Consider the following 19968-nt stretch of genomic DNA (forward strand, 5'->3'; position numbering starts at 1 on the left):
GGTTACTATGTATTTCCGTGTGATTGGTGCATTTAGCTAACGAAGAGAGGTGAGCAGATTCCCACGGCTTGAGGGTAAAGGTGCCATGCAGGTCAGTTTCCCAAGCCAGGTGAGCAGAAGACCTGAACATGATGTACCATAAAGATATGGCACCAAAGTGGTGGTTCTAGCTAATCTACCGCACACACATGAAGAGTCTAGAAGAGCCTGGAACACACCAGGACTAGTACCTACTATATCCACCCAGTGCTTGAGTTGAAAATAAAACCAAGCCGAGGGGCCTGAATAGAAAGATTCCTAGTAAGGGGGCTGAAGTCAAAATCAGTTAAGTGTTTAAGTTCCCAAACTTTTAGGGTATCAAGAATAGTTGAGGGGGATAATGGCGATTTTGGGCGGAGTTGCTGAGGAAAATCCTGAAATAGGGCAGGTTCCAAGCCCACCCAAGATGAGCCATCATTTTTAAATGACAGAAAAGAAATGTAATTCTAAACCATGGAAATATTAATTTAATTATTAACATTAGTGATTATACGGCTCATTTGCTTACCGCCTAAAGTGTATAAGCAACAGCATCAATACCTGTTTGGACACCCAGTGCTGCGCTATAGTTTGTTGGCACTGTAGGGGCGATACCCTGCCTGCCGAAGACGGTGTGGCCGGGTTTTAGTACATTTGAAAATGCGGTAAAATGGGGGGTTTACCGCATTTTCTTCATAGTGCATCCCGCCCTTAGTGTCTCCCCTGGTTGCTCTCTCTCCCTCTTCCCCTCTTTATCTCTCCCTCACTCTCTTCATGACACTGTCTCTCTCTTTCTGACATACTCTCTCCCCCTCTTTATCCCAGACACTGTCTCCCTTTCTTTCTTCCTTTCTCTGACACTATCTCTCCCTCACTCTCTTCATGACACTGTCTCTCTCTTTCTGACATACTCTCTCCCCCCCTCTCTGTCCCAGACACTGTCTCCCTTTCTTTCTCCCTTTCTCTGACATCATCTCTGTTCCCCTGACATGGTCTCTCTTGCCCTCCCAATAACACGGTCTCTTGCTCTCCCCCTCTCTCTTTGACAACCCATCTCTCTTATACACACATCCTCTCTTTCATCCTCTTTAGCTCTTTGACACTCTCTCACTTTCTCTTGCTCCCCCTCTCTGACACACCCTCTCTCTCACTCCTCTCTTTCTCTCATTCCCTCTTTTTCCATGAAGCCTTCTCTTTCTCCCTTACACACCTCTCTCTCTTCCTCTCTCCATTTTTTCTCTCTTTTCATCTCCCCCACTAAGGGGCACTGTAGTGACAGCGGCAGCGGTGGTGGTGAGGGGGATTTCATGAGTTTGGCCATGGGCAGGGGCGCCGATAGCGCCGCTGGGTCCTGGTAAAAAGGGGTGTGGTTTATGGGAGGAGTCATGGCCACGCCCCTGTTAAATAAATAAAAGAAACCTTAGCAGGGGTACGGGCAGGTGGGACACCCGCCCAGAGAGAGGACAGGCTGCCTCTGCAGCTGTCTCACGCTCAACCCCCCCGACTCCGCCCCGCCCCGCACACGGCACTGAGCAGCATGTGCTGGGCTAGGGAGAGAGCTGCAGCAGGGGTAGCGGGACCCGGGACCCTCCATCTGAGCCGGGCCAGGCTAAAAGGTAACCCCTCCCGCTCTTAAAATCACTGACTATGGGGGCCCACAAAATTCTAGTTACACCCCTGCGGCGCAGTAACACTCATTTCTGATTTAGATATACTTAGTCTCCGTTTACCGTTACTGGCCTATTGTCCTCAAAATCTGCAAAAATCTAGCTCATTGTCGTGATATATCGGTATTCGATCGTTATGTCAACACATAGGTCGGCATGCATTGGGTTGACCACTGAAGGTCGACCTGGTTTAGGTCGACACATAAAAAACAGTAGGTTGACATGGCTAAGGTCCACAGGGTTGGAAAGTCGACACAAGCATTAGGTCAACAAACGATGGCTTGGTCGACAGTCAAAAGTATTGACCATCCACTGGGGATGATTGAATGTCGACATTTGGGACAAAAAAACGTGAAAAACTCATATCGACCTTTTGACTGTCGAACTATCCATTGTCAACCTACTGATTGTGTCAAGCTTACAGCCATGTTGACCTAATATATGTCCACCCAATGACCCATACCCAATGGTAAAGCACCTGGCACACAACTGTCATGAACTACAGTATAAGGGGTAAGGTGTGTCTCTCTCTAGGATCCGGGTGGGGCCATCTGATCACTTATAAGGCCCCTGTTATCATGTACATTACTTACATATAAAATATTACTGGGTAAAGCAGAACGTTACAGTCCCCACCTCTGTGTCAGTCCCGATTTCACATCTAACTGCTGCTGCGGCCCATAGTTTAGTCACTACAATAACTGCAATCTGACTTCCTCTCATATTTTCATATCCCCAAATCTATATTACATGTAACATCTCCTCCCCCACTCACATTTCAAACAACATTTGATTTTTTTTTTCTTCAAAAAAAACCATCGGAATCAAACAAACCAGGCGGTTAGCAAAAAGTGGATGGAAAAATTGGCAAGTCTCCCATCCAGCCACCACGAGACAGAACACCCACAGAAGTGCACATAACATACCTCCCAACAGTCCTGATTTTAGCGGGACAGTCCCGATTGTCAGGGCCTGTCCCGCTGTCCCACCCGTGGGCGGCAGTGTCCCGCGGTGTGGGGGGGCTGTTGGGAGTCCCCCCTGTCGGCTGCTAAGCAGCGGGGAATAAACGCTGTGCGCATAGCTAGAGGCTGGGGGCATGGGGGCATGGCTAGAGGCTCACAGAGCCTCTGGATCATGCCCCCATAGCGGCAAAATGGGGGCGTGGCCTCGTGGAAGAGCCACAAGTATAGGCCACGCCCCCGAATTTTTCGGCGCGTCTGCGGCGCGCAGCAGCTGCGTCCCTCCTCACTCTCCTCCAAAGTTGGGAGGTATGACATAACCCTCTCACGCTGGGCGTTCCCATGCAAATTGTCCGGGTGCAGGGGGTGGGCCACTAACATCACCGGATGTCAGCTGCCCGTCAAGTTCCTGTCAAATGTTCACACAAATCTAAGTGACCTGAGAGTCACTTGGATAAGTGTGCACCTTCCACATCATTTGCAAATCAACCAGAATAAGGGCCAATGTACGTTACATCAGCCCCGCCTGCAGAGCAACATGGCTTTGTCCATTCGCTAAAAAGATGTGCTTTGTGATCAGGTCTGAATTAGGCCCAGAGTATCCAAAAACTGGAAAGTCGTGTGATCCTTGTACTCCTTACTGTAAAACATGATATAATTAATAATTAAATGAGTGGTGGTGTCGGTAGACAGCGACAAGAGGACCAACCGTGGTTTGTTTTCTGCCGGTGGACAAGTGTTAGAATATATTCTGTAGCCTCTAGGTAACAGGAAGTTTTATTCTGCACACATAACATACTGTAGCAACTAAGACAGAAAGCAGAACCCATCTAGCTGTGTTAGAGCATGAAGTGTGTTCTCCTCTCTGACACACAGCGGGACCGGTAAACTCTGTACAGACGTTCTACGTTCTCTGCATTGGAAGATCCCAATCCTGATATGCAGCTGCTACTATCAACATGCTTGTGCCGCTCCTGATGGTGGTTATATGCGGGAATATAGTCTCAGCAGGTAATTACCATATACAGTAATATATATATATCCAGAGTGTAGCAGGTTCAGTACAGAGTGATAACTGCGGGGACAGAGCTTCATCAGCACCTGGATTTTCTTTTATCCTGATGTTACATTGAGATAAACCATAAAATGATGTTGCTCTGTCGCTTTGTCGCAATGCGTCCTCTATTTTAAATACTAAAAAACTGTGGGCATGATTCACACCTGGTCGTTAGGCTAGCGAACAGGTCAGCGCCACCCTGGCGAACGCTAGCTTGCTAGGGGATGCGTAAAAAAACACATTCACTTGCATCCAATTTGCACACAGAGGAGGACAGCGGCACTCACCGGGCTTAGTTGAAAAGTAGCATACAATATATTTTGAGTAAACAATTAAAACATAGTCTTTTTACATCGACATTTCAAGGCCGACTGGCCTCTTCATCAGGACAGACTTCTGTGGCAAGAAAGTGGTGGAAACACACAGGAGGGAACAAACACTACAAGCTGGGTGATTGATCCGCCTAGCGATTCATTTTATTCATCCATTGAGATCCGCTTGATGATCCATCTAATAATTGGGCTTAATTATCAATTGAGGCTCATTTCGGCTAATTATCTTATAAACTATTCTGAGGTTTTCAGTTACCATTGTTGAGACCATTTGAAGTAGAGGTTTAAGATCTTTTCCTTATTAAAGTCTCATCGACTCAGTATTGGCAATATATCATATGGGGCTTCAGTTATTTAGGCCTGTATGGCGCTAACCCTATACAGATAAAAACCCTGATGAAGTCTCTTTCTGAGATGAAACGCGTGTATATCTGTTACAACTTTGATATAAAATGGAGAAATAATCCAACAACAAGTCTAAGTGTATTTTAAATGGAATGTTTTAATTAATGATTTTAAGAAGTGGGTACTTATGTAATATCTGGGCTCCCGTTTTTGTTATGAGACCACGTCCCCTCGCCACGCTTCGGGCACGGTGGCTCGCTGCGCTTGCCACACTATATAAAATCAACTCCATGCGTAGTTGGATATTAGTGGTATGAAAAAATGGGGTGCATTTAACATGGGAGCCCAGATAATACATAAGAACCAAGAAGTGTTTGAAATGTTGTGAAAACTATCTAAAGACATTGCATGCCTAGGGCGCTGAAGACACTATTGTGAGTGTGTTAAAGAGTTAATGTTCCTACTAGTAGGGAACAAAGTGTCATCAGAGACCACTATATATTGAATTAGCACAATTTTGGAGATTGCCCCGCCGAATGATTTCTCCAGGGCTCACAAATATAAGTCAGTGGAGATTGTCTTATATTTGAGGGCATCCAGCCGAAGACAGGACAGTTGGCTGGCGTCTTATGACATCACTCATCCACCCTCGACACTCTTGTCCCGCCCAAACTCCCATGGGAACGCCCAGCGTTTTCATGGGAACTCCCATGAAAATGCTGGGCTTTCCCTTGGGCGCGACTCAACTGCACCTCCCCTCGCCCCCGGGCCACATCGCAACATGCATAGTCACCAAGTCCATTCACCTAAAAACATTATGAGCATGCACAATAGGAAAACATTGGTTCCCCCCAATGGACCAAATGAAGCAGAATGACCCCCTGTGTGTCTGAAGGCAACAGTGAAGCAGGGTGGAGGTTCCTTGCTGCATTTCAGAAGATGGAGCTTGGGATTTGGTCAGGATTAATGGTGTCCTCTATGCTGATATATACAGGCAGGTACTTTCAGGGAGGTGTCTGATTGGCTCCAAATGTATTCTGCAGCAGGACAATTACCCCAAACATACAGCCAATGTCAATAAGAACGGTCTTCAGTGTAAAGCAGAACCAGGAGTCCTGGAGGTGATTTTTTTTTTTCAATTCAATTTTATTGAGTTTTAAATATTAAGCATACATCCAGTATCAGCAGTGACATAACAAATACAATCACTATATACAAAAACCAAGTGGATTACTTGCAATCTAACAAATCAGATAACTATATAGTATATTAGGAAAATAAAGAAAATACAATAAGTCAATTACTTAAACGAAAAGTATATATATAAAAAAAGAAGAAACAAAAAAAGGGAAAGAAAAAGATCAGGAGTAAGGGGTGGGGTGAAAGGAGCCTCTGTTTATTCATATATAAAACATCTCTACCTCTGGTTGGAAGTCATATAAGTCCGATATTCCTCTGAGGATTTATATTCTAACCACAGGATCCATGTAGTAGGCTCTACCTAGATCTATTGGATCGCTTATCCGGGGAGTGATGCAGTAAGTCCTCCATGGACACGAAGAGGTCTAGTCTCATAAACCAATCTCTAAGAGAAGGAGGGACTGTTGACTTCCAGAGAGCTGGAATAACAGCGCGTGGGGTGTTCTCAATATGTTTAAGTAAAGAACGCTTAAATTTGGATATTGGGATACTTGAGTGGTTAAAAAGCCAGAAAGTAGGGTCATTTGGTATAGGTAATTGTAGAATATGATGTGTAACTGTAAAAACAGTTTAGAAGAACTCCACCAAATGTGGTGTAGAGTGTCCACATCAGATAGACATCTCCAGCAAATGTTGGGAGTTGAAGGGTATATAGCATGCAGAAGAGAGGGATATTTATAGCACCGTGTAAGAATTTTATATTGTGTCTCCTAATCGTAATACATGGGGAGCTCAAATGTGTCTTCAAGAAAATGTTTCGCCAAGATATTCCCAAGTCCCTCTCCCAAGACGCACTCCATAAGGGGGTTAGATTCATATTTCTGTAATAGAATTTTATATAGTATTGATATCTTATGAGAGTAGGAATTGGTTGCAACACATTTTCTCAAAGCCAGCGAGCTCTCTCTTGGCCAGAGATATTCTATCTTCAGACATTATAATTTGTCTTGCCTACAAGGATTTTCAAAAATCCAATTCAGGAATGTCCCAACTTTCATTGAAGTCCCGGAATGACTTAATTCCATTAACAGTCACCAACTGGCCGACCCTAAAAAGACCCTCCTGAACCCAGGCCGAAAAAAAGGACATATTTAAACCTGGCTTAAAGGATTGATTCCCTAGAAAAGAGGTCAAGGGGGGAAATCTGGAGGAGGTGTTCATGAGTTTCCTAACATTATCCCAGACCACAAGGGTAGCTGAAATGGTTGGATGAAAAGAGGAAAGTTTATGCAATTTAGGAAGCCAGGGCTATATTTCAATCGGTGTGGGTGCAAGGTGATCCTCTAGTCCATTCTAAAATTCTAATTAAGTGTGTCGCTTGGTAGTTAAGGGTCAGATTTAATAGGATGAGAGATTCAGAAAGTGAGAGATTTGGGAAGAAATCTCCAGTTTTTTTAAAGCGGCAATCATTTACACTTCAAAATCAAACTGGTTCTGCAGTGTAAATGATTGCCGCTTTAAAAAAACTGGAGATTTCTTCCCAAATCTCTCTCTTTTTGAATATCTCATCCTATTAAATCTCACCCATAATTTTAAATCAGGAATTTGGAGGCCACCCATCAGTCTGGAGCAGGTTAAGAGGGATAATTTAACCCTGGGCTCTTTTCTTACCAATATAAATTGTCCAACTAATGAGTTAAGGGATTTAAACCAAGGGTCGGGTATCTGTATGGGAAGGGTTTGAAAGAAATTAAAAAGTTTAGGTAAAGTTACCATTTTAAGCACATTCATCCTGCCAAACCAAGATAATTGTTTCATATTCCAGCTAGTAAGTTCGGTTCTAATACAAGCGAGCAATGGGGTAAAGTTCGAGGGGAAGAGATGACAGAGACTTTTTGTTATCTTCATTCCTAAGTAATTGATATGTGTGGAGTGCCAGATAATGGGGAAGGTCAGTTTCAATCCCGCTATCATATCAGGAGGGAACAAAATATTTAATGCCGAGGACTTTGAATAATTTATCTTAAAGTTGGAAAGGGCACCAATACTTTGAAACTCGACCATAATATGTGGTAGTGAAGTAATAGGATGAGAGATAGTAGCTAAAAGGTCATCTGCAAATAGGGCAAGCTTATATTCAGAACCTCCGGCTTGTATGCCGGAAATATGGGAGTTGTATCTAATGGCCAAAGTTTCTATGCACAAGACAAAGACAATGGGGGACAGAGGGCATCCCTGTCTGGTGCCGTTACTTATAGCAAAGGCATCATACAGGGTTCCATTAATTTTCACTCTGGCAGATGGTAGAGAGTAAAGGGAGAGAATCCTATATAAAGCTGTAGGGCCCAGTCCTAAGTACTCCAGCAGCACAGACTTCATAAAAAAGTAACCCTGTCAAAATCTTTTGGTACTTGTGTATTTTGGCGGCGCCCCCGATGTCCGTCGTACGACGAACAGATCGCATCGCATGCCATGCACCCGATGGCATACGATGCGATGCGACGCGATTTTGACCCCCTATACGACCAAAAATCGTATAAGCACCCTAAAGGGTGCTTTTGAGCACCCAAATGGGTGCTTACAATGTTAAATGCACCCCCACGCCACCCCCCCACTATAAACGTGAACCCGAAGCGTGGCGAGCGCAGCGAGCGCGCGAGGGTCGGCGGTACGCGTCCTACGACCTTTTCATACCCCCACTATCCACGTCGGCGTGGAGTTGAGAATAGAATAGTGTGGCGAGTGCAGCGAGCCACCGAGCCCGAAGCGTGGCGAGCGCAGCGAGCCCCGCGAGGGGACGCGGATACCTTCACAGGTAAACGTGTCCCTTCGCGGGCTTCACAGGTATCCGCGTCCCCTCGCCACGCTTCGGGCTCGGTGGTTCGCTGCGCTCGCCACATTATTCTATTCTCAACTCCACGCCGACGTGGATAGTGGGGGTATGAAAAGGTCGTAGGACGCGTACCGCCGCCCCTCGCGGGCTCGCTGCGCTTGCCACGCTTCAGTTCACGTTTATAGTGGGGGGGTGGCGTGGGGGTGCATTTAACATTGTAAGCACCCATTTGGGTGCTTAACATTGTATAAGCACCCATTAGGGTGCTTATACAATGTTTAATCGCATCGCATCGTATGGCATTGTATGCCATGTACAATGGCATACAATTTCAAAATTGTATGCCATCGTGCACTATCGTACGATATCGCGTCGCATCGCATACCATCGTATGCGTTATGGTATGCGATGCGATGGGCGCCGCCAAAATACACAAGTACCAATCTTTTTTGCATCAGTTGACAGGGGTATGGCTGGGGACATCACATTAGATGAATGTTGGATCAATTTAAGATTATTTTGAGTATTGCGTAATGAATGGTATTCAATTTCTTTTTTTTCTTCTTTTCTTTATATTTGAGGAGACCATCTTTGTTGGTGTTTATTAGTTGTTCAAACGCTAAATTAATGCTGTTGTCTTTGTACTGTTTCTCCAGAAATTGTGTCGCCATTTAACTGCCTTGTTCTATGTAGTCTTTTAGTTTTGAACAATTTCATCTTTTAGTCGCATAAATTGGCTTTTGGGTACTGATTTTAACCAATTTGGGTGGTGCCAACATGTTGAGAGTATAAAACTGTTTAGGTCGACTGATATTTTTGTATGTGGAAGGGTTAGATTTTGTGAGATGTGCGCCAGGAGGTTATAAACAGGTAATTGTACAGGTGCGTGATCCCATATAATGCACTCCCCTAGTAATATGGTTGGGGCGTCAGCTAAGTCCAGGAGCGGTGGTGTGCCACTCAGGGGGTGATTTGTAGAAAGAGTTTTTGGTTTGGACTTTGAATAGCGACTACTGTGCACGTATTTCACATGGGACAATATATAAAGAAAAGTAATTTATTGAACACAGAAGAGAAAAATATAAAAATAGTCACACAATGTATAAAAAATTGGGTATAAAATATATCAGAATTGCACGAGAAAAAAAAGGGGGGGATAAAAATGTTAAAACTAGCAATGTGTATTTATAAAAGAATGGGATGGGGATAGTGTCAGTGTAGCATACTGACTGCACTAAGAGAACACAGCATGTGCACTAAAAAACTGTATTCAAAAAGTTTAAAGATCAATGTGCCACCTGGTATGTATGCAAGGCAAAAAACATATGCTATTTTAAGCTGCTAACAAGAGAAAATGCAGTAGAAGCTCATAGGCTTTTATGAGGCATCGCCACGGTAACACAATGGGGGGATGCTTAGAGCATCCCAAAATGCAGTAAAAACCACGATAACGGGGTTTTTACCGCATTTTTAGTTTAGAGAATCTCCGATAGTTGTAGGTTGTTAGTTGTCATGTTGAGGTTGCTTAGATTAATATCACTTTGCCTTTTTGTGTGTCTTGTTTTTTGCTTATCTTCCTTGTGTCACCCCCCTGCATCTCTTCTGGTTCTTTTGATGTTTTTAATTTTCTCGTTACTATTCTCTCGGTTCGTGGTGGTGGTGCTAGTTTTGAGAGACACCAGGTCAGTTGTTCTCAAACTCGGTTCTCACAACCCTATACAGGTCACCCGGCAGGAGCTCTGTGTATCACCAACAGTCACATTTTTAAAGATCCACAAGTGACCTGGAAACATGGCCTGTTTGGGGTTCCAAAAACCAGGTTTGGCAACCTGTTGACCGGCATGGCTGATCAGCACAAAGCATTCATGCGTCTTTAGCCAAAGAGGCTACAAATCTCCTTACGGTCTCTGACACTTTAGAAATTTAAATAAGGCAAAAATACAAAACAAATAATTGTTCTTTTTTTGTTGCTTTTCCCTTTTTAAATAGACCCATCAGTCAGACATTGCAGTCTCACCTGTATTGCATCAATCGCCATTTACTAAACCAGGATCACATGATGCCTGAGCCCAAAACTGGGTACACACTAATAGATATATCTACAGATGGATCGGGCAGTGTGTTCTCCATGCACACTGCCCGAATCCGTCGGGACTGACATCAAAACTGGACGGGCGAATATGCCCACTCTGCTGTCAATCACAGGCGGCTCCCGGAATGGTTGTGTGCGCAGGCATACACACAGAATGATGCACCGATATATCTTTAGATATATTGGGCTTCGGCTGTGTTGCACTGTATATACCTGTGAATTACGCCGTTCACAGATATATCGCCCGTACACCTCACATGCAGATACCATTGTTATGTATCATTACTTTCTGTTTTTCAGATGTTTTGGAGATGTCGGTAACTGGCAGAATCGGTCATTCCGCTGTTCTGCAATGTGACAACAATACATATAATGAGGTCATGTCTGTAATATGGAAGATCCACCTCCGGAATAACTATACATGTCTAATGGCAAGATTGGCTGCAAATGAATTAGAACCAAACAACACCTGTAGTGCGAGAATAAAAGGTGACAATTTATCACTGACTATCGATAGTGCTCAGATATCTGATGGAGGAAACTACACCTGTGAAATAGTCTCTGGCGGTGGGACATTCATCAGAGTAATTACATTACACGTATTAGGTGAGTAACAGCTTGGATCTGTTTCTACTCAAGTACAATACATTGTACATATAGACCTGCTTGCTATATATATAATAAAGATATGGATAACTGTGAAACATCCCATCTCCCTGCTAATGAATAAATAAGTAAGTGTACAAAAACTAGATCCCGGGTTACAAAACTCCGGCCACCCCTGGTATAGATGATCTAACATTTTCTCTGTGTGGAAAAAATATTCCTATCCCGGTGCAATACGCCCCTTACACATTATGCCACACAGAATAGGCCAAAATTCGCATTAGGACACACGGCATGAGACAAAATTCGCATTAGGACACACGGTATGAGACAAAATTCGCATTAGGACACACGGCATGAGACAAAATTCACATTATGGGGGAAATTTACCAAAATGGATTCTTAAAAAATAGGTGTATTCGTAGGCAGAAATACACCTATTTTTTACACATTTGTATTTTCGGGATTTACAATCCTGAAAATACAACAATTCGTATTCCTAATGATGGGACATTCGTATTTGTATTCACAAATACGAATGTCTACACCATCGATAGAATACGACAGAAATCACCATTCAAAAGAATGGTGGTTCCTGATGTACTAAGCAGCCATATTGATAATACGGCTGCTAATTGGCGTGAAACAGGCACGCAAATACGACAGGAAAATACACCTTGCTTTTCCTGTCGTATTTGCTTTAAGCCTGTACGGATCAGTCAGATCTGTGCAGGCTTCAGTGTAAAAAAAATAGAAAAAAATAAATAAATAATAAAAAAAAACAGCGTGGGGTCCCCCCCACAGCCGTAACCAGCACCAGGCTGAAAGAGCCGGGGCCGGTAATTAAAAATCAGGGAACCCGACAAATAGGGGTACCTCGATTTTTAACAACCAGCCCCAGGCACAACCAGCCAGCAGGGTAATGTCACAGCCGGGGGACACTTATTATATAAGGTCCCGCGGCCAAAACATTAACCCTACCGACCAGTCAGCCTGGCCAGGGGCCCTGGGGGAGTGGGGACCCCCCAATAAAGGGGTCCCCCCCCTCCAGGACTTACCTGACCAGGCTGAAGCCTGGTGCTGTCCCCGGTGACCCTGGGCTGTGGTCACCGGGCTGATAGTGGAGAACCACAAGTCCCAGCCTGTGGGGCATTAAAGGGCCCGCTGGGTCTTGTAGTTCCACAGTTAAACAAATAGTACAATAAACACACACTGACACAATGAAAATAAAAGTTTAATACATACATCACACACATACTGATACTTACCTTTCTTGATCCCGTAGGTAATAATAATAATAATAATAATAATTTTATTTATATAGCGCTCTTTCTCCAATAGGACTCAAGGCGCTTAACAGATAGAATGAATGTAATACAGTACAGGAACAATAAAGTACAGAAAATCTTTTCATAAACAATACTTAAGGGACTGAAGGAAACGCTTGAGTAAATAGGAAAGTCTTGAGTCTGTTTTTAAAGCATTCTAGAGTTGGGGTCTCTCGAACTGTGCGGGGAAGTGAGTTCCATAAAGTCGGAGCTGAATGGCTAAAAGCTCGACCCCCAGATGAATTACGGGAGATCCTAGGTACTGCTAAAAGTCCTTCATCTACAGAACGCAGTAATCGGGTGGGACAGTATGGAATCAGAAGCTGCTTCAGGTACCTTGGGCCTTGGTCATGTAGGGCTTTGAAACTCAGTAGATTGATCTTGAAAATTATTCGCCATTTTATTGGCAGCCAGTGAAGGGAGTAGAGAATGGGAGTTATGTGGCCAGAACGGGGCTGGTTAGTTAACAGCCTGGCAGCTGTGTTTTGTACCAGCTGTAATCGGTGCAGTTCTTTTGCTGGTAGACCAAGGTAAAGGGCATTGCAGTAATCCAAACGAGATGATACAAATGCATGTATGACTTTTGGCAGATCTTCAGATGGGATTAAGTGTTTGATTCTGGCTATGTTCCTCAGATGAAAGAATGAGGATTTGATTGTGGCTGATATCTGATGTTTAAGTGTCAATCCATCATCTAGTACCACGCCAAGATTCCGCACATGATCAGAGTTTTGTAATTTTGTACCCCAATTGTCAGTCCAGTTGGGTGGCTGTGCTGCAGTCTTGTCCTTTGATGTTGAGGTCCAATCATAAGGACCTCTGTTTTATCAGGATTCAGTCTCAGCCAACTGGCGCTCATCCATTCCTGGAGCTCAGCTAGACAGCCATTTAGGGTTGCTATTGGGTTTTCAGTGCCCGGAGCAAAGGACAAGTACAGCTGTGTGTCATCTGCATAGCAGTGGTAGACAAGGCTATGGCGCCTAATTATTTCACCCAGTGGCAGCATGTACACTGCAAAAAGCATGGGGGATAATATAGAACCTTGTGGGACACCGCATGGCAATGGCACAGATGCAGATGAGTATACTCCAGATGAAACTCTCTGTGACCTGCCAGCGAGAAATGATTTAAACCAGCTTAGTACTGTGCCATCCAGGCCACAGAAATTTTTTAGGCGCTCAACCAGAAGCCCATGGTCCACAGTATCAAATGCTGCAGAGAGATCAAGAAGGATTAAGATTGAACAGTCACCTCTGTCTCTTGCCATCAGAAGATCGTTTAGCACATATACCAGGGCTGTTTCAGTGCTATGTCTTCTCCTGAATCCTGATTGGAATGGATCATACATATCATGAGATATCAGGCGGGTTTCAAGTTGATTTGCAACCACTTTTTCAATGACTTTTCCTAGAAAAGGAAGGTTTGATACCGGTCTGTAGTTGGTCATGCACTCTGGATCTAAATTAGGTTTTTTAAGAAGAGGTCTAACAATTGCTTCCTTTAGAGGTTGAGGAAAAATTCCTTTCTGCAAAGAGCACTGAACAATTTTTGCAAAGACAGGGCCAATTATATCCATGCACCCTATTAGGAGCTTGGTTGGGGCAGGGTCCAGATCACAGGTAGTGGGACGCAAAATCTGGACAATTTCAGCAATGTCCTTTACATCCATTGGGTCAAAGCTGGTCCATGAGGATAGGTGGCTTACATTGTCAGGCTTGATAGTTTGGCACTCCTCTGATGGAACTGTGGGGATTCCAGCTCTGATGGCGGATATTTTATCTGAGAAGAATTTTGCAAACTCATTACATCTTGCCTGGGAGAGTGTTTCATCGGGTTGCAGGCATGCTGGCTTGCAAAGCATTTCCACTGTGCGGAAAAGTTGAGCAGGCCTATTGTTTGCTGCCATGATCTCAGTTGACAGGAACTCTGACTTCTTACGGGTTATTGTTGATTGATATTCCTCAATATGCTTTGTTAGTTTTATCTTGTCCTCCAAAAGGTTAGTCTTCCTCCATTGTCTTTCAATTCGACGCCCCCTTTTCTTGAGCTCATTGAGACTGCTGTCAAACCAGGGAGCTTGACGATGTGGTTTGAGACGTTGTACACGCACTGGGGCTATAATATCAATTGCAGCGGTTATATCCCTATTATAGTTATGGACTAGGGAACAGGGATCTTCACAAGCTCCCAGTAATGCAGAGAGATCCAGATTTGCTGCAAGAGCCTGTGGAGTCATACCCCTTCTCGGACGATACCTGGTCAGCTCCATTGGCACTGATCTATTTTGAGGGATTGCAATTGAGAACCAGAGGGAGTGGTGGTCTGACCACGTGACTGGGTTTATTTTTAGGTCAGTGACTTGTAATCCAATCTGAAAGACGAGATCTAGCGTGTGACCACTTTTATGTGTGGCAGAAGGAATGATTTGTGTGAAGCCCATGCCCTTCATTGTGCACAGAAGGTCTTGGCCAAGGTGTGAGAGCTCGTCATCAACCCATGCATTGAAGTCCCCGAGGATGAGCCATCTTTGGTGCTCCAGAACTAGACCAGCAACAGTGTCTGCAAGTTCTTGTAGAAATAACTTTCCATCTCCAGGGGGGCGGTAAATGAGGAGTACTCTGAAACCTAATCCTGTCGAACTCCGGGCAGCAATGCACTCAAACGAGCGAGTGCTTTCCATAGGGTGGACTCTAAGTTTGAGTGATTTTTTGAAGCAGATAGCCACCCCGCCTCCCCTGCGTTCCAGTCTAGGGTTGTGAATGACAGAAAAGTTTTTGGGGACTGCAGCTTCCAAGATAGGCCTAGTGGCCAATCAGGAGCCAAGAAAGTCGGCTCCTGATTGGCCGCTAGGCGGCCAATAGAAATCATTCTGAGGAGAGGCGCCGAGTATGAAACATCTCAGCATCTCTCCTCAGTGCGATGCGGACAGTGCGGGGACCGGCGACAGCTTGAAGATTACCTGGATTACGGCGGACCAAGACAAGACATCTTCAGCACAGGACCAGGTGAGAAGAATTTCCTTCCACAGCTCCAACATGGATTTCTTCGGACCCGGACACCGCCATGGACCTGGAGGATGACACGGACCGCCGACATGGACCTGGAGGACGACACAGGACACCGGACACCAGGACAGAGGGCTACCTACGGGATCAAGAAAGGTAAGTATCAGTATGTGTGTAATGTATGTATTAAACTTTTATTTTCATTGTGTCAGTGTGTGTTTATTGTACTATTTTTTTAACTGTGGAACTACAAGACCCAGCGGGCCCTTTAATGCCCCACAGGCTGGGACTTGTGGTTCTCCAAGTCCCAGCTTGCAGGGGAGGCTTGCTGGGACTCATAGTTCCACAGTTTTAAACAATAGTTTTTTCATCTATTTTTTTTACACTACTATCAGCCCGGTGACCACAGCCCAGGGTCACCGGGGACAGCACCAGGCTTCAGCCTGGTCAGAAGAAAAAAGAAGTGTACCAGCGCTGGCTGTAGATATTAAAAATGATAAACAGAACGGTATCCTTTACAATATTTATTATTAATAAAAGTGCTAAAATAGCTGTACCAATTTTTAGGTAATATGATGTATAAAACAGGGGGTTACAATAAAATCATGGTTTAGGACATTCAATATGCTTTATAATAGATTGTGGGCATAGGGTTTGATATTACCACACGGGCGTCACAGATGGTAGTCCCCAGGGCTATTTTTGTGCAGGCTCCAGCAGGAACTGTGGCCCTTATTCTAGCTCACTCTTTCTGACAAAATATTTCTTAGATGGACAAAACCATGAGCACTGCAGGTGAGGCAGGTGTTACTTGTGCAGAGATAATTAGATTTGGGTGGGGTTTTACACCTGCCTCACCTGCAGTGCACATGGTTTTGTCCATCTAAGAAATATTTTGTCAGAAAGAGTGAGCTAGAATAAGAGCCACAGTTCCTGCTAGAGCCTGCACAAAAATAGCCCTGGTAGTCCCATAAAGCAGCAGATAGTCAGGTGGCCAATGGCAGTCCCAAAACACAGAGTCCAGTTGGAAAATTAGGTTCCTCTGGTGGGAAAGATGGTGAACCTGGAGGATGAATGGAGTATCCAGTCGCTGCCTCGGATGGTGAGTCCGGATGGGGTGGTGCAAATGCACGGTGCGTGGTCGGCTGTGGTATAGAATAAGCCCGGTGGTGATGCAATGGGGAGGAATGTCCAGTAGTGGGAGGCTCAACGCGTTTCCCTGGGTCAAACACCCAGCTTCTTCAGGAGCAGGTATGTATATGTCACCCTGCTGGGCTGTATAAATACCCTGGTGGTAATTACCATGTTAGGTGCAGCTGTACAATTTACATAGAAATTAGGATACCGTTCATAAAAACAAATGAATTGACCTTTAACCAGAATGCAGATTGAACTAACTCATTTTTAGAGAGTTTGCACATATAATAATCATTCCAGAAAGAGTGGTTTAAAACATTTGTAACGAAATTTCTTTTAGTGTCACGTGACCTGTGATGATCACGTGATCCGAAAGTGACACGGATTAAAAAATATACATGTTATGCCGATTGTATAATTTATCAATCATACTCATATATAGTTCGTGGTTTACTTATTATTCATATGTAGAATGGGAGAGTAGCATTCAAAGCTTAAATAATAGCAGAGAGAGAGTGTTATCGTGATGTATCCGATCACGTGCGTATTAGGACCAATAGGAGTTGGTCACGTGATCGGTGATGTAGCCGGTCACGTGGGTAGACTCCCAGTGCGTGCGTCATCCTCAAACATTGGAAGGTGTGTCTCTGTTGAGATCCAATAGTTTTCCTCAGTGTGTCAGGCCACGTGGGTATTAAGGAGGTGCAGTGAATATGTTTTGTTACGTTCCGATCACGTGTATGAGCCTCCAATCAGAGGGCGATCACATGAAACATATAGCCAATCAAGTTCTTGTTTGGAAGAGTTTACTTGTTACTATGGAAATGGTTTGTTACGCTGTATATTCTGAGTTTTAATAACAGAATCCGACATTATACAGATACTTATACTTTGTTTAGGAGAGTGGACTAGATATTTAAACATACTATAATAGGTTACAATAGGTAGATAAATTTCGATGGCTTTAACAAAAGGTGTGGACGCCGCGGTGATGGACCACCACGTACCCCGTCCGAACAGATGATGTAAATGGACTATGGGCAGTGTGCGGGCCACCAACTAATTTATATAATTTAACTTTCACTCACACTTTTGACACTCACTCTATTAATTTTCTGGATCTGACTCTTCAATCTAACATTGACCACATCATCTCTCAAAATTATATCAAACCGGTTAACACCAATTCATATCTTCATTATACTAGTTCTCACCACCCACCGTGGAAAAGAAACATCCCAAAAAGTCAATTCATGCGCCTCAAACGCAATTGCACCAGTGACAGTACCTTTAAGGACCAAGCTACCGACCTAAAACAATCGTTTACAAACAGAGGCCACCCCAATACACTAATAGATTCATCATATGATGAAGTACTAAAAATGAATAGACAGGATTTACTCATCAAAAAATATCCTAAAAATAAACATTTGAATCAAATTGAAGATATCAATTTTGTCTGTAAATACAATAACCAGGCCCCCACAATAAAGAAAATCATATTTCAGAATTATCGGATACTCAAACAGGACAAAATCCTTAGCAAAATCCTCCCCGAATGCCCCAGGGTTGTGTACAGAAAAAACAGGTCTCTCAAAACTTTACTTGCTCCGAGCCATCTAAATATTTCTAACAAAGCAGCCACTGAAACAAATGGTACCAGTTGGTTGACACAAAAACCGAAAGGTTTTTTTAAATGCGGTAAGAACCGCTGCACAATGTGTCAACATATACCTAGAAGGACCAATATGATCACACTACCTGCCACAGATGAAATATATAACATAAAGTCATTTATCAACTGCAATTCTAACTATATAATTTACTTATTAAAATGTGGCTGTCATCTTCCATATATCGGACGAACAATCAGACCCCTTCATGTTCGTTTCATGGAGCATAGAAGGAACATAATAAACCAAAATAATTTACACAGTGTGTCCAGACACTTCTCAAAAAATCATAATCATGACCCATCATCTTTGACAATAGTAGGCCTTGAACATATAGAACGAACCCAAAGAGGAGGAGACAGGTTCAAAAAGCTATGCAAACGTGAAGTTTATTGGATGCTGAAATTTAATTCAATACATCCAGATGGATTAAATGAGAGTGTGGAATTGAATTCAATAATACAATAATATTAAAATATTAAAATATTTCAGTTCTAATTAACATCGTCATTACCACCCCTCAGTCCATCTATACATACTTCTCTATTTGACCTGCCTCCAGCCCCCTTCCTTTTCTCTTTCTCTCCCACCACATCCCTTGTTGAAATTACCAATGACAGAATTACTATTATAACTATTATGACAGAATTACTATTATAACACCTTTATTGGGGTCTTCTCGTGATATATATAGGCCAATGTGGCCCCACGATGGTGGCCCGCACACTGCCCATGGTCCATTTACATCATCTGTTCGGACGGGGTACGTGGTGGTCCATCACCGCGGCGTCCACACCTTTTGTTAAAACCATCGAAATTTATCTACCTATTGTAACCTATTATAGTATGTTTAAATATCTAGTCCACTCTCCTAAACAAAGTATAAGTATCTGTATAATGTCGGATTCTGTTATTAAAACTCAGAATATACAGCGTAACAAACCATTTCCATAGTAACAAGTAAACTCTTCCAAACAAGAACTTGATTGGCTATATGTTTCATGTGATCGCCCTCTGATTGGAGGCTCATACACGTGATCGGAACGTAACAAAACATATTCACTGCACCTCCTTAATACCCACGTGGCCTGACACACTGAGGAAAACTATTGGATCTCAACAGAGACACACCTTCCAATGTTTGAGGATGACGCACGCACTGGGAGTCTACCCACGTGACCGGCTACATCACCGATCACGTGACCAACTCCTATTGGTCCTAATACGCACGTGATCGGATACATCACGATAACACTCTCTCTCTGCTATTATTTAAGCTTTGAATGCTACTCTCCCATTCTACATATGAATAATAAGTAAACCACGAACTATATATGAGTATGATTGATAAATTATACAATCGGCATAACATGTATATTCTTTAATCCGTGTCACTTTCGGATCACGTGATCATCACAGGTCACGTGACACTAGAAGAAATTTCGTTACAAATGTTTTAAACCACTCTTTCTGGAATGATTATTATATGTGCAAACTCTCTAAAAATGAGTTAGTTCAATCTGCATTCTGGTTAAAGGTCAATTCATTTGTTTTTATGAACGGTATCCTAATTTCTATGTAAATTGTACAGCTGCACCTAACATGGTAATTACCACCAGGGTATTTATACAGCCCAGCAGGGTGACATATACATACCTGCTCCTGAAGAAGCTGGGTGTTTGACCCAGGGAAACGCGTTGAGACTCCCACTACTGGACATTCCTCCCCATTGCATCACCACCGGGCTTATTCTATACCACAGCCGACCACGCACCG

At 43.5% G+C, this 19968-nt stretch overlaps 1 protein-coding gene across 1 annotated transcript in view; it reads left to right on the plus strand.

The window, feature by feature from the left end:
- Nucleotides 1–3483: 3483 nt before the first annotated feature.
- Nucleotides 3484–19968, plus strand: part of LOC146059409 (cell surface glycoprotein CD200 receptor 1-B-like) — a 37984-nt gene continuing 21499 nt past the window's right edge. Inside the window, exons 1-2 of the mRNA XM_083171612.1 lie at nucleotides 3484–3655; nucleotides 10744–11049. Of these exons, the coding sequence (XP_083027738.1) occupies nucleotides 3604–3655; nucleotides 10744–11049 (358 nt within the window). The 5' untranslated portion in view covers nucleotides 3484–3603. The remainder of the gene's footprint in view (nucleotides 3656–10743; nucleotides 11050–19968) is intronic.

This window comes from Crinia signifera, chromosome 2, assembly GCF_055691185.1.
Source record: "Crinia signifera chromosome 2, ASM5569118v1, whole genome shotgun sequence".
In the NCBI taxonomy this organism is placed as follows: Eukaryota; Metazoa; Chordata; class Amphibia; order Anura; family Myobatrachidae; genus Crinia; species Crinia signifera.